This window comes from Chiloscyllium plagiosum, chromosome 22, assembly GCF_004010195.1.
Source record: "Chiloscyllium plagiosum isolate BGI_BamShark_2017 chromosome 22, ASM401019v2, whole genome shotgun sequence".
In the NCBI taxonomy this organism is placed as follows: Eukaryota; Metazoa; Chordata; class Chondrichthyes; order Orectolobiformes; family Hemiscylliidae; genus Chiloscyllium; species Chiloscyllium plagiosum.
Genome location: NC_057731.1, coordinates 49,147,114 through 49,161,661, shown reverse-complemented (window position 1 = coordinate 49,161,661; position 14,548 = coordinate 49,147,114). Strand labels below are relative to the sequence as shown.

Below are 14,548 nucleotides of genomic sequence, written 5' to 3'. Positions count from 1 at the left end.
TATAGGGGTATGGGTGGGTTGCGCTTCGGTGGGTCGGTGTGGACTTGTTGGGCCGGAGGGCCTGTTTCCACACTGTAAGTAATCTAAAAAAATCTAATCTAGTTGAGGCACAGTGGGGTTGATTTCCTCCTGACTGCATTAGAGTTAGAGACCAATTCTAAATGGATACAAAAACTCATGGCATCGGGAACAGTGTGCTTCATACTGTGTCACAAGTTTCTGGGTTCAAATCCCACTCTAGGCCTTGAATGCAAAACGTAAGACTGACACATCCAGTTTGAAGGTTAAACTCTCATCCAACCTCTTCGTCAGGCGGAAGATCTAGAAGCTTAAATACACACACCAACAGATTCAAGAACAGCTTCTTCCCCGCTGTTATCAGCCTGATGAATGGACCTCTCCCATTTCAAATCTAATGTTGATCTTGCTTTGTACACCTCCTATAACATTGTATGTCTTGCTCTATTCGATCACCCTATGATCTATATGTCCTTGATCTCCTCAAAACAAAGCTTTTCACTGTACTTAGATACAAGTGATAATGATAAATCAAATCAAAGTGCTGCTGTGTTGGAGGTGCTGTTTTTCAGATGTGATGTGAAACTAACATCTCATCTGCCCTAAAAAGGGGAACCCCCATGACTCTGTGTTGAAGAAGATCAGGAGAATTTGTCTCTAGTGTCCTGACTAGAGTCATAGAGATGTACAGCATGGAAACAGACCCTTTGGTCCAACCCGTCCATGCCGACCAGATATCCCAACCCAATCTAGTCCCACCTGCCAGCACCTCACCCATATCTCTCCAAACTCTTCCTATTCATATACCCATCCAAATGCCTCTTAAATGTTGCAATTGTACCAGCCTCCACTACTTCGTCTGGCAGCTCATTCCATACACGTACCACCCTCTGCGTGAAAAAGCTGCCCCTTAGGTCTCTAAGAAAGCATGTTGTCTTTGATTCACTCATAGGATCTGGGCATTGCTGGCTACACCAGCCTTTATTGCCCCTTCCTATTTACCCTTGAGAATGTACTGGTGAGCTATGCATACGGTGAAGGCACTCCCACATTGTTTGAACTTTGTCAGAGCAGATTGGCACAACTGAGGGGTTGGCCAAGCCATTGCAGAGATAACTACATTGCTGTGGGTCACATAGAGGTCAGACAGGGTAAGGATGGTAGATTTTCTTCCCTTTTACCCAGTAATATACTTTTGGCAGTACAGACCTGATGGGCCGAAGGGCCTTTTCTGTACTGTGTGATAATGGAAATAGCAAAGACCTGAAAATGTTAACTGTTTGAGTGCATCAGGTCACAATCCATCTGGAACTCTTTGTTTTGACCTTACATATTTTGATCTTGCCACATCAGATACTAACATAATGATTAGATATCTGTACAAGCACCAGGGGAAACCCAGCCCTTAACAAAGGTCTCAGGAGATCCTCAAGCATTTTACTGACATATTCAGAAGTGCCAGCGTTGTTACAATGTGGGGAAAGCAGTTTGTCTCCAAGAAGGCTCCCACAAACCACAGTGATACAAACATCTGAAAAAGGAGAAGGAGGAGACTCTTCAGCCCTTCCAGCACCACCTTTCAGTAAGGGCATGGCTGATCTGCTTGCATTTCGAATTCCATAATCCTCATTGACCACACGATGACCCTGATTCCCATGCCTAACAAGAGCTTATTCACCTTTAACCTAAAAATGGTCAGTGACACCTCCCCACTCTCCCTGCCTTCTTCAGCAGAGAGTTCCACACTCCGACATAACCCTCAGAAAGAGAGAGATTTCTCCCCGTCTCTGTCCTGAAAGAGTAAGCCCCGATCCTTAAACCCTTTAGATCTGGACTCGCCCACAAGAGGAAACATCCATTCCACATCCAGCACCAGTCTTCGTGGCTAGGGAACCCTGTTTCCAGGTGTTTACCAGTGCAGCACTCCCTCAGTGGGACCTCAGGGTGGGTTTTCGGGGGTAGGATATAGGCAGTTGTTGAGTAGGGTGCAGGGTTGGTGTTGATCAGGAGGGGTTTAGGGGGTGGAGGAAGGTTATTAAAATGGCTGTGTTTACCCTGAAGGAAGCAAAGCCTCAGCATTTTACAGATGGTAGGGTGGGGTAGAATCTTGGGAAACAGATATTAAACCATGGCCCTCAGCAAAGGAAAGATCCAAAACATTTAACTGCACTCACATCTGTCCAATCTCAACACCTCCATTACTAGCCTGAAACTTAATAGCCCAAAGGCCATTCCCATGATCTCCTTAGGAGTTGTACTCTGCAGTTCGGGATCTCTGGCAAAGATCATTTGACCATTTATATCCATCCCAATGGCTTTCGACTCCATTTTTACCATTGGTTGGCTGTCAGATGGGGATCGATGATTTGATTTGATTTATTATTGTCAGACGCGCCTGAGTACAGTGAAAGGGTCTGTTTTGCATGCAGATCATACCATACAAAGACAACAAGATCATAGTGTGATTGAACAGAGCGAGGAATACAGGTAACGGGTGCAAAGAAGGTGCACAGAAAGCAAGATCAACATTAGATTTGAAATTTGAGAGCTCCATTTGGAAATCGACAATGGACTGAGTTGATCTTTGTGTGTGGTTTTCCAGTTGAACCCCTTTTCTCTCTGCATTTTCCACTAGGCATTTACAAACGATATGCCTGCGCCAACTTTGGGGAGCAAGGTGTCACTGTGGGCTGCTGGGATCTCTATCGCCATGACATCGACTGTCAGTGGATTGATGTTACTGATGTTAAACCAGGAAACTATGTCTTTCAGGTATGGAAACCAAGCAACTCTCTTAGTTTGGAACGTCTACAATAGTGTAGCGTATAGGAATGTTTTGTGCCTCTTTCTCCCTTAATAGGAGCACAAAGGATGGCACGGTGCCTCACAGTGCCAGGGTCCCGGGTTCGATTCCAGTCTCAGGTGACTCTGTGTGGAGTTTGCACATTCTCCCTGTGTCTGCATAGGCCAAAGATGTACAGGTTAGGTGGATTGGCAATGCTGAATTGCCCATTGTCCAGGGATGTGAAGCCCTCGGATAAGCAGGAAGAGGGTAGGGTGCTCTTCAGAGTGTCAATGCAGACTCCATGAGCCAAATAGAGTCATAGAGATGTACAGCACAGAAACAGACCCTTCATTCCAGCTCATCTATGCAGACCTATATCCTAAGCTAATCTAGTCCTGTTTGCCAGCACTTGGTCCATATCCCTCTAAACCCTTCCTATTCATATACCCATCCAGATGCCTTTTAAATGTTTTCATTTAGCAGCCGCCTTCACCAGTTCTTCTGGCAGCTCATTCCGCGCACACACCACCCATTGCCCCCTTTGGTCCCTTTTAAATTTTTCCTCTCTTATCTTAAACCTATACCCTCTAGCTTTGGATTCCCCCAGCCCAGGGAAAATACCTTGTTTATCCACCCTATCCATGTCCCTCATGATTTTATAAACTTCTAGAAGGTCATTCCTCAGCCTCCGACGCTCCAGGGAAAACAGCCCTAGCCTATCAACCTCTCTCTGTAGCTCAAACCTTCCAACCCTGGCAACATCCTTGTAAATCTTTTCTGAACCCTCTCAAGTTTCACAACAACACCCTTCCTATTGCAAAGGCCTCTTTCTGTGCTGTTGGGATTCTATAGAAGTAATTCTACAAAAACAAAAAGTAGGAGGGTCATCGTGTGGTCAATGGGGCTTATGGAATTCGAACCCGCAAGCAGTTCAGCCATGCCCTTACTGTTTTTTTATTTGCTCACAGGATGCGGTGGGGATGGTAGCACTAGGGATGAACAGAGTGAAGCAGAATTGATGCAAACTGTACTTCCCTTGTTGGGATGGAGGAAGCAGAGTGAGTGGGTTACTCTTCGGAGGGTCGGTGTGGACTTGTTGGACCAAAGGGCCTGTTTCCACACTGTAGGGAATCTAATCATGAGGGATGCGGAGGACATCACAATTGATGTATTTAGGATCGACATGTTATGAGAGACTAAGGAAAAGCTGGACTGGGTAGTCCATTCCCCAGAAAAGGGGTGAGGGGTGACATCGGGAGTCCTTTGCAAGGGTTTGATCAGGTCAGCGAAGAGAAGATATCTCCATCTGGGGGCAGCCTGCAAAACCAAACATAGAAACATCCTTTCCCTTCTTTCCTAAAAGTGGTGGGAATATGGAACTCCGTAAAGCTGTCTCATTAGAGAGACAGATAGACAGACACACACACACAAAAAAGGTGGCATTTTAACCTGAGGGTCACCACCCCTCGGGTGAGAAGATTAGATTAGATTACTTACAGTGTGGAAACAGGCCCTTCGGCCCAACAAGTCCACACCAACCCTCCGAAGCACAACCCACCCAGACCCATTCCCTTACATTTACCCCTTCACCTAACACTACGGGCAATTTAGCATGGCCAATTCACCTGACCTGCACATCTTTGGATTGTGGGAGGAAACCGGAGCACCCGGAGGAAACCCACACAGACACGGGGAGAATGTGCAAACTCCACACAGTCAGTCACCTGAGGTGGGAATTGAACCCGGGTCTCTGGCGCTGTGAGGCAGCAGTGCTAACCACTGTGCCACCGTGCTGCCCATGGCAGAAGACAGAACATTCACAGTAACCCCAACTGATGTGGAAACTGAACCCACTCTGTCAGGGTCACTGTATCACACAGCAGGCATCCTGTTGCCTGAGCTAACTGACAGGGCTTACTACCACTTGCAGGGCTTGAAGTGAGTAGATCTGTTTAAGGGGAAGCTGAACAAAGACAGATGATGGAAATAAATAAAACTATCCGTGCGTATGGCAAGGTGAAGTCAGGTCAGTGGAGGGTCATGTGGATTATGGATGCCAGCATTGTTTGAGTGGGCCAAATGGCCTGTTTTTTGTGCTGTAGCTATGTGCAAATGAAGGCTTTTGGTTTTGGTGTATTAAGAAGCAGCCAATGAAGACAGCAATGAGTGGGAAGCAAGCTGGAGGTTGAGTGGCAGGAGACAGGACACTCTGGATTTCCCATACACTGGACAGAGTGCAGGATGAACGGGGGTATAAGGGTCAGAGCTAACAAACAGGACCGCAGCAGCTGATGGGGGTAGAGGGAGAGTGAAGGATAACACTTGGGAAGTGTGGGTGATAGGATGGTACCTCTTTCTCTGTAATCCATTGAACATAGTACAGCACAGGAACAGGCCCTTTGGCCCACTATGTTGTGCCGAACATGAAGCCAAATGAAACTAATTCCTTCTGCCTGCCTTTGGTCATTATCCCTCTATTCCTTGCATATTCACGTGTTTATCTAAAAGCCCCTTAAATGCCCCTATGGTATCTACCTCCACCACCACCTGGCTGCGTGTTCCTGACTCCTACCACTCTCTGCGTAAAGAAATATTCCCCTCACTTCTCCTTCGCGAAGAAGTGACTTGGCAGAGAATCACACCTGGTCCCTCAACCCCAGCTCAATTGCCACGAAAGCCCAGCAGCGTCTCTACTTTATGAGCAGATTGAGGAAAACCCACCTCTCCCCCCCATCCTCACCACATTCTACTGAGGGTTCACTGAGAGTACCCTGAGTTGCTGCATCACTGCCTGGTTCAGGAATTGCATCGTCTCAGATCGTCAGACCCTACAACAGATTGTGAGGACCACTGATCATCTGGGGATCATTGGGGTCTCTCTTCCCTTCATTATTGACATTTTCTCCACACGCTGCATCTGAAAGACTAAGATCATTGTGGACGACCCCACACACCCCTCACTCAAACTCTTCTCCCTCCCGCCATCTGGGAGAAGATATCAGATCATTCGGTCTCTCACGGCCAGACTGTGCAACAGTTTCTTCCCTCTGGCCATCAGGCTCCTTAACACTGTATGATCAGACTCTTTTCCACCTGAAACTCTTTGCACGATTTTGAATTGCTGTTAGACCAATCTTTTATTAATTAACATTCTTTAATGACACCCTGTCATTTGTACACCAATGTGCCGATTGCCTTGATGTGGCAGGAATTACTGAGCTTGTGTGTTTTGCACTTCTTATGCACTTTATGCCACACTGTGTATGATCGTGTAGTTTGTGCTGTCCATGTAGCACCCTGGTCCTGGAGGAATGTTGTCTCGTTATTCCTGTCTCGGTTGTATATGGTAGAAATGACAAATAAAGCTGCTCATGACGCTTGACTCTTGACTCCTTTGAACATTCCCCCTTTCACCTTAAATGCATGTCCCACTCCACTGGTAGACTGTCACTGCTATTGCTGTCCTATTTCAGGTCCAGTGCAGATGGAGAGCTCATCGTTGACATGGTACTGTGTTTTGTGAAACACATGCCCTTCCTCTCTCCCCTTCTAAGAATTTGTGTCCCAATTAATCTGTAGCTTTCTTTCTGAAAATGTCCTGAATTTCCATCTCTTTACTTCACCCAGGTCCACATCAATCCCAACGCCGAGGTGGCCGAGTCTGATTTCTCGAACAACCTTGTGAAGTGCCGATGTAGATACGATGGTTTTCGGATCTGGATGTACGGGTGCCACACGGGTACGTAACTCTTCAACAGAAGCTGAGTCTCAGGTCATCACTGAATGTGTCCCCACGGGGAATATCTTCATCAGCTCTGTGCTGTTAACCACTGTATTATACCAGCAAGGATTTCTGACCCAACTGAGTCTTCGGAAAAATCCTACCACCTCCCAAGATCCCATCACGCCTCCAATCCTGACATCTTTTCCATTTCTGATTTCAATTCGCCCATTATTGGATTTTTAGGGGACTTGACAGGGGAGATGCAGAGATGTTGTTTCCCCTTGTGGGTGAGTCTAGGAGAGGGGTATCATCTGAGAGTAAGGGGGTCGTCCATTGAAGACTGAGATGAGGAGGAATTTCTTGTCTCAGAGGGGAGTGGAATTCTTTACCACAGAGTGCTGTTGAGGCTGGGTCATCAAGTGTATTCAAGGTTGAGGTTAGTTTTTAATCAGTAAGGGAGTCAAGGGTTCTGGGGAAAAGGCAGGAGAGTGGAGTTGAGGATTATCAGGTCAGCCACGATCTTATTGAATGGTGGAGCAGACTCGATGGCTGAATGACCCAGTTCTGCTCTTATGGTCTTACACTGTCAGCTGCTTGGGCCCTATACTGGAGATTTGACCCGAGGCCTATCAACCTGCTGTACTGGTCAGTCTTCCCCAAGAACCTCACAGAATGTGGGCTAACTCTCCAGTATACTGTTGAGGCAGGGGCTGCACTGCCCCAGGGATGGCATTCATCTGAGTCCACCTCTCTCCTCTCAGGTGGCTGTGAAACATCTTGTGGCTTCTGTTTTCAACAAAGGTCAGGGGAGTGGTGTCCAGGCCAATATTTATCCCGTGATCAACTACACTTCAAAAAGAAATGATGCTCTCACAGCTGTTTGTGCGAGTCTCTGTGTGTACATTGGCTGTCACTAGAACATTGAACAGTACAGCACAGCAACAGGCCCTTCAGCTCATTATGTCCATGACTGTGAAGCCATTCCAAACTTATCCCATCTGCCTGCCCATGGTCCATATCTCTGTATTCCCTACCTGTTCATGTGTCTGTCTAAATGCTTTTAAATGTTGTTATCTTATCTGCTTCTATCATGTACCCTGGGCAACATGTTCCCAGCAATCTCTTCCCTCACCTCACTTAGTATCCTGGGATATAGCCCAGCAGGCCCTGGGGACTTACCTACCTTAATGTTTTTCAAGACATTAACATTTCTTCCTTCTTCATGTCAACATGACCCCGAATATTTACACAGCTTTCCCTAATGTTACCATCATCCATGTCCTTCTCCTTGGTTAAAATTGATGTGAAGTGCTCATTAACGACCTCATTCACTTCCTCTGGTTATTTGAGTGGACCTACCTGTTCCCTAGCTACCCTCTTGCTCATAATGTAAGTACAAAATGCCTTTGGACTCTTCTTAATACTGTTTGCCAAGAACATTTCATGGCTCCTTTTAGCCCTTCCTAATTTGTTCTTTCCTGCTTACTTTATATTCCTCAAGTACCTCAGCTGATTTCAGTTTCCCAAATCTTACACATGCCTCCTTTTTCTTTTTAACTCAACTTTCATTATCTCTTGTCATACACGGTTCCTGAATCTTGCCATCCTTATCTTTCATCCTCATAGGAACAATGTGGTCCTGAACTCTGATAAACTGGCCTTTGAAATACTCCATGTCAGATGTAGATTGACCCTCAAACAGCCCCTACCAATCTAATTTCTCCAGTTCCTGCCTAATGTCATTGTAATTAGCCTTCCCCCAGTTTAACATTTTCTCCTGAGGATCAATATTATTCTTATCCATAAGTCACTTAAAACTCACAAAATTAGGATCACTGTCCCCAAAATGCTCTCCCACTGTAACTTCAGTCACTTGGCCAGGCTCATTCCCCAATACAAGGTCTAATATGGCCTCTTCTTTAGTTTGACTATTCACATATTGTTTCAATAAACCCTCCTGGATGCACGTAACAAATTCTGTTCCATCTAAACCCCTGGCACTAAGGGAGTCCCAATACTGGAGCAGTTGAAATCACCCATTACAACAACTGTGCTGTTTTTACAACTTTCTGTGATCTACCTACATATCTGTTCCTCTATTTCACGCTGGCTATTGGGAGGCCTATAGCATAACCCTAGCATAGTGATTGCACCTTTCTTATTCAGGAGTTAGAATATAGAACGTAGAACAGTACAGCACAGGAAAAGGCTCTTCAGCCCACCATCATGTGCCGAACATGATGCCAAATTAAACTAACCCCTTGGTCCATATCCCTCTGTTCCTTGCTTATGAGTTTATCTAAAAATCCCTTAAAAGCCCCTATGGAATCTGCATCCACCACCACCCCTGGAAGTGTGTTCCAGACTCCTACCACCCTCTGTAAAACACCTGGCCCTCACATCTCCTGTGATCTTTCCCCCTCTCCCCTTAAATGCGTGCCCCCCTGGTATTAGACAGTTCGGCTCTGGGGGGATAAAGATTCTGAGCGTCAACCCTATCTGTGCATCGCATAATTTTATAGATTCCTCTCAAGTGTCTCCTCAGCCCCTGCTGCTCAGGAGTCCTGGCTGGTTATGGCCTCAGTACATTAACACAGTGACTACACTTCAAACAAAAGCTAGCTCATTAGCTGTAATGCACTGTGAGTTGTGAAGGGCGCCATTTCAATGCAAACTATGGCCTCACTGAAGGAGCCATCCAAGAGGTAGACAGGATAGTGAAGGCAGCGTTTGGTATACTTGCCTTAATTGGTCAGAGTATTGAGTTCAGGAGTTGGGAGGTCATGTTGCGGCTGGACAGGGCATTGGTTAGGCCACTGTTGGAATATGGCGTGCCATTCTGGTCTCCTTCCTGTTGCAAAGATGTTGTGAAACTTGAAAGTGTTTAGAAAAGATTTACAAGGATGTTGCCAGGGTTGGAGGATTTGAGCTACAGGGAGAGGTTAAACAGGCTGGGGCTGTTTTCCCTGGAGCATTGGAGGTTGAGGGGCGACTTTATAGAGGTTTATAAAATCATGAAGGGCATGGATAGGGTGAATAGACAAAGTCTTTTCCCTGGGGTGGGGGAGTCCAGAACTAGAGGGCATAGGTTTAGGGTGAGTTGGAGGGATATGGACCGCGTGCTGGCAGGTGGGACTAGATTGGGTTGGGACATCTGGTCGGCATGGACAGGTTAGACTGAAGGGTCTGTTTCAGCACTGTACATCTTTATGACTCTATGTCCTCTCAGTGCAGCTGTGGGACTCTCTTTAATCAGTAATACAACTCCCCGACCCTTTTCACATCCCTCTCTATCACGCCTGAAACACTAAACCCTGAAATGTGGAGCTGCCAGTGCTGCCCTTCTCTTCCCCAAGTTTCTGGAATTGCTACAACTCTATCGTTCCATGAACTAATCCATGCTCTAAGCTCACCTGCGTTACCTGTTATATTCCTTGCATTGAAATAAATAGACTCAAGACCACCAGTACTGCCATGTTCATTAAACTGGCCCTGCCTGCTCTTCCCATTAGACTGACGTGGCTTAATCTTGACCTTCTCCTCAAGAACCCTACATGCTGACCTATTGACATGGTTCCTATCCCCTGCCCATACTCATTTAAACCCTCCCAAGTGGCACTAGTAAACCTCCCTGTCAGGACATTGGTGCCCCTCCAATTTAGGAGCAACCCATCTTCTCATACAGGTCCCACCTGCCCTAGAAGAAATCTGACCACCGTCTTCCTACACCAGCTCTTTACCAATGCATACAGCTTTATTATCTTCCTATTCATGACCTCACTCGCACATGGCACAGGGAGTAATCCTAAGGTGACAACCCTTGAGGTCCTGCTCTTCAACATTCTACGTCACTCCCTAAATTTTCTTTGGCAGGACCTCATCTCTCTTGTTGCCCATGGACCACAATCTCTGGCAGCTCACCCTCCCCCTTCAGAATATCCTGTGCCCACCCAGAGACATCTTTGACTCTCCCACTGGGGAGACAACACTCTGTTTTGGAGTCTCGCTGACAGCCACAGAAATGCCCAGGGCTGTAGAGTCACCCTCTCAATACTGCTCTCCCACACCTCCCTACCCTGCAACATTAGCACAGTGACTACAATTCAAACAAAACTAGCTCATTAGCTGCAATGCACTGAGAGTTGTGAAGGGCGCCATTTCAATGCAAGTATTCCTTCTGTGATGCTCAGTTTTCAGGCAGGAAGTCAGTCTGTAGCAGTTAAAAACAGCAGTTATCTCACAAATCAGAGTCAACCCATTTAATATTAAACAGGCTGCATTCAGCGATCGACTCTGATTACAACCAGAATGAGATTTACTCAGGGCCAGTTTCAGATATAGAATACTGCCCTGGATTATTGGAAACGATTATCTCCGGTTTCTCTGAGCAAGCTCAGGTCACAGCGTGATGCAGTAATTGAAAGATGGTTGGGTTGATAAACTGGAAAGGCGATATCTAGTAGCATTCTGCACCTTTATCACTGGAGTGGGCAGTGCTGCCCTCTCCCCATTCTATGGGTAGGCTGTGCTTGGCATGTCTGCATTGGACCATGGTATAGACTCAGCCCATCACAGGCTCCACACACTGAGGAGAAATGTGACAGGGTTTGGAAAGTGAGTACAGTCTTCTATGAGGAGAGACTGCGGAGACTGGGATTATATTCACTGGAATTCAGAAGCGGGGGGGATCTTATAGAAACATGTAAAATTATGAAGGGAATAGATAAGCTAGAAGTAGAGAGGATGTTTCCACTGGCAGGTGAAACGAGGACAAGAGGGTATAGCTACAAAATTAGAGGGAGCAGATTTAGGACCGAATTGAGAAGGAACTTCTTCACCCAGAGGGTTGTGAATCTGTGGAATTTCCTGCCCAGGGAAGTGGTTGAGGCTTCCTTATTGAATGTTTTTAAAGCTAAGATAGATAATTTTTTTGAACAGTAGAGGAATTACAGGATACAGGGAGAGGGCAGGTAAGTGGCACGGAGGTCACAAAGAGATCAGCCATGATCTTATTGAATGGCAGAGCAAGCTTGAAGGGCCAGACGGCCTACTCCTGCTCCTAGTTCCTAAGTTCTTGCTGATGCTAGAAAGTTGTAGGTTCAAATCTCCACACAGAGTGTGGGCCACTACAAGGAAGCCAAAATTACAGGGCACAGTAGCAGGAAAGAGCCAGGGTCAGGGACTTCAAATACGAAAGCAAAAGCAGAAACTGCTGGAGAAACTCAGCAGGTCTGGCAGCATCTGTGGAGAAACAAACAGAGCTAACGTTTCAAGTCCAGTAACCTTTCTTCAGAACTGCGGTTCTCCAGCACTGTCTGCTGGAGTTTCAGACTTGCATCATCCACAACTCTTTGTGTTCACTTCAAACACACGATTGGTCACCTTGTCAATTCCTGTTCCAAAGAATCGAGCGGTTAAGAAGATTAAACTTTGAAATGCATTTCTCAAACAGTTCCATAAAGAAGCAGAGAACTATGATGCCAAAGATCTGAAACAAACAGAAAATGCTGGAGAAGCTCTGCAGTTGTGGCAGCATCTGAGAGAGCGAGTGAGAGAGAGAAAAACAGAGTTTTGAGTCCAGTGACACATCATGTGAAATATTCTGAAGAAGTCATATCAGATTTGTAATGTTAACCGTTTCTCTCTCCATGGACGCTGCCAGACCTGCCGAGTTTCTCCAGCACTTGCTGTTTTGATTAATTCCTCACTTGAAAAGGAAGTAGGTTTTATGATGGATGTGATCATTTCAGTGTAATACATTTGTAGGGAATTAATGGGTGGCATGGTGGCTCAGTGATGAGCACTGCTGCCTCCCAGCACCAGGGACCCGGGTTCAATTCCAGCCTCGGGTGACTGTCTGTGTGGAGTTTGCACATGCTCCCTGTGTCTGCGTGGGTTTCCTTCCAAAGATGCCCAGCTCAGGGGGATTGGCCATGGGAAATTGCCACAGGGATGTGCAGGCTAAGTGGGTTAGCTAGGGGAATGTGGGATTACAGGGATAAGGTAGGGGGGTGTGGTCTGGGTGGGATGTTCTTTGGATGGCTGGTGTAGACTTGATGGATTAAATGGCCTCCTTCCACACTGTAGGGATTCTGTGATAAATGCAAAGAGCTGAAAGACCATGAGGAGGATACTCAGTGCAATCTCTCATTCCCTGAGATTAAGATTGATTTATATATTAATTCCAGTAACCCACTTTTGAGTTTCATCTCCTTTAAAGATGTCACCTAACAAAAATGGTATGCTGAGTAGCGTCCTTGTCTCTGATCCAGAAGCTCCAGATTCAAGTCTCGCTCCTGGACATGGTGGAGAACAAAGGTGCATTCAGAATGGAGGAGGTTACCCATAAGTTATAATGCTCAGACAGCTAGCACAGCCGCGATGGGCAGACTGGCCTTCGTTTACACTGTAACGGTTCTGCAATAACAGGGCCAATTAGTTTGTTTGCCAATCTAAAATCCTCCCAATTCGTGCTGCTGAGAGCGGGGGTGATTCCTGGTCAGTGGTGTGATAAAGAGGGCATTGGAGCCCTGACAAACCCGATTTTTCTTGATGGTATGAAGTTAAATGCAATGTATATTCAAAGAGACCTGGGGGCTCAGGGGCACAGCTCTTAAAAGAGTCAGAAATAAATGCAAAATAATCAAGAAAGCTAATGGAAAGTGGGCCTTTATATCTAGAGCACTGGGAGTATCAGGGTGCAGAAGATCTGCTGCAGTTTTACAAAACCCTGGTTCAACCTCCATGGAGTACTGTGAGCAGTGGCAGTGTGGTGGCTCAGTGGTTAGCACTGCTGCCTCACAGCACCAGGGTCCCAGGTTCGATTCCAGCCTCGGGCAACTATCTGCATGGAGTTTTGCACATTCTCCCCGTGTCTGCGTGGGTTTCCTCCGGGTGCTCCGGTTTCTTCCCACAGTCCAAAGATGTGCCAGGCTAAATTTCGCATAGGTTAGTCAGAGGGAAATGGGTATGGGTGGGTTACTGTTTGGAGGGTCGGTGTGGACTTGTTGGGCCGAAGGGCCTGTTTCCACACTGTAGGGGATCTTATAATAAAATAATTTTAAAAACTGGAGTCCCCCAGTGATCTATAACACAAACAACACAAGTCTGTCAATTCCTCACTTTTAACATTTCCAAATGATTCACATCCTCAATGGGTAGTTATGTTTTCCCAGTGCTTTACATGTGGATGTACTTCCTGACTGTCAGTACTTACTATAGTTTTGAGCTGTGGCTGTTTTTGAGGCCCCTGGATTTATCTCCTCACCTTGCCTTTCAGGTGATGCCTTCAGTGCTGCAATTGAAGACCAGTTTGAACATCAGCTGACCCTGTCCAATAACGTGTCCTAACAATGGAGACTTCACTTACAATACCAGACAATACCTCGGACCTCCTGCTCTGGATCTGTACCCCGGCCTCGTTCAGAATCAGACTTGGACTACCACGTGAGGGAAGGGTTTTACAAACCAGTCACTGAACGGGACCCGGGAGTACAATCTGATCGTGCACTAGGAACTTGTGGTCATGTCCCGATAGGAATAGGTGCTTGAGGGTCACCTTGGCTTTTAGCGCCAGGCGAAGGAAATGAATGACAGCAAATTGAAGAGCAGTCCACCCTTTCCCTGATTTTCTTCGCCCGATGAGAAAAGTTAATCGTAACCCCCTCTGTGTATGTGGTTTATTTTTCTTTTGTTTTCAAATTTTGTTCAAAGCTGATCTCATAACGACAATACTTGTACATTGAAATATTGGAGGATATTTTTTGAAAGATCTATATAAATATATAATATTAAACAAAAGGGAGTGTACGTGGTCTTCCATGTGTTACAATCTTAATTCTCTCTGGGCTGTTTTGACTCTTTACTGTGATGCTGTTTCAAATATTGTGTGGTAAACCTCAGCTGAAGTCACAACATTAATGGAGTTGAAATCCTGATAATACACTCACCATTGCATAAGAGGGGAGATTCAGGCATGCACTGTTTTCCCCACTATTCTGGATGGCAATATGTAGATGCTC

At 46.1% G+C, this 14,548-nt stretch overlaps 1 protein-coding gene across 3 annotated transcripts in view; it reads left to right on the top strand.

The window, feature by feature from the left end:
* Window positions 1–14,327, top strand: part of loxl4 (lysyl oxidase-like 4) — a 140,582-nt gene extending 126,255 nt beyond the window's left edge. For all 3 annotated transcript variants that reach the window (XM_043713008.1, XM_043713009.1, XM_043713010.1), the window contains 3 exons: window positions 2,654–2,790; window positions 6,431–6,542; window positions 13,807–14,327. In XM_043713008.1, coding sequence (XP_043568943.1) covers window positions 2,654–2,790; window positions 6,431–6,542; window positions 13,807–13,877 — 320 coding nt within the window. In that variant the 3' untranslated portion in view covers window positions 13,878–14,327. The remainder of the gene's footprint in view (window positions 1–2,653; window positions 2,791–6,430; window positions 6,543–13,806) is intronic.
* The last annotated feature ends 221 nt before the right edge of the window (window positions 14,328–14,548 follow it).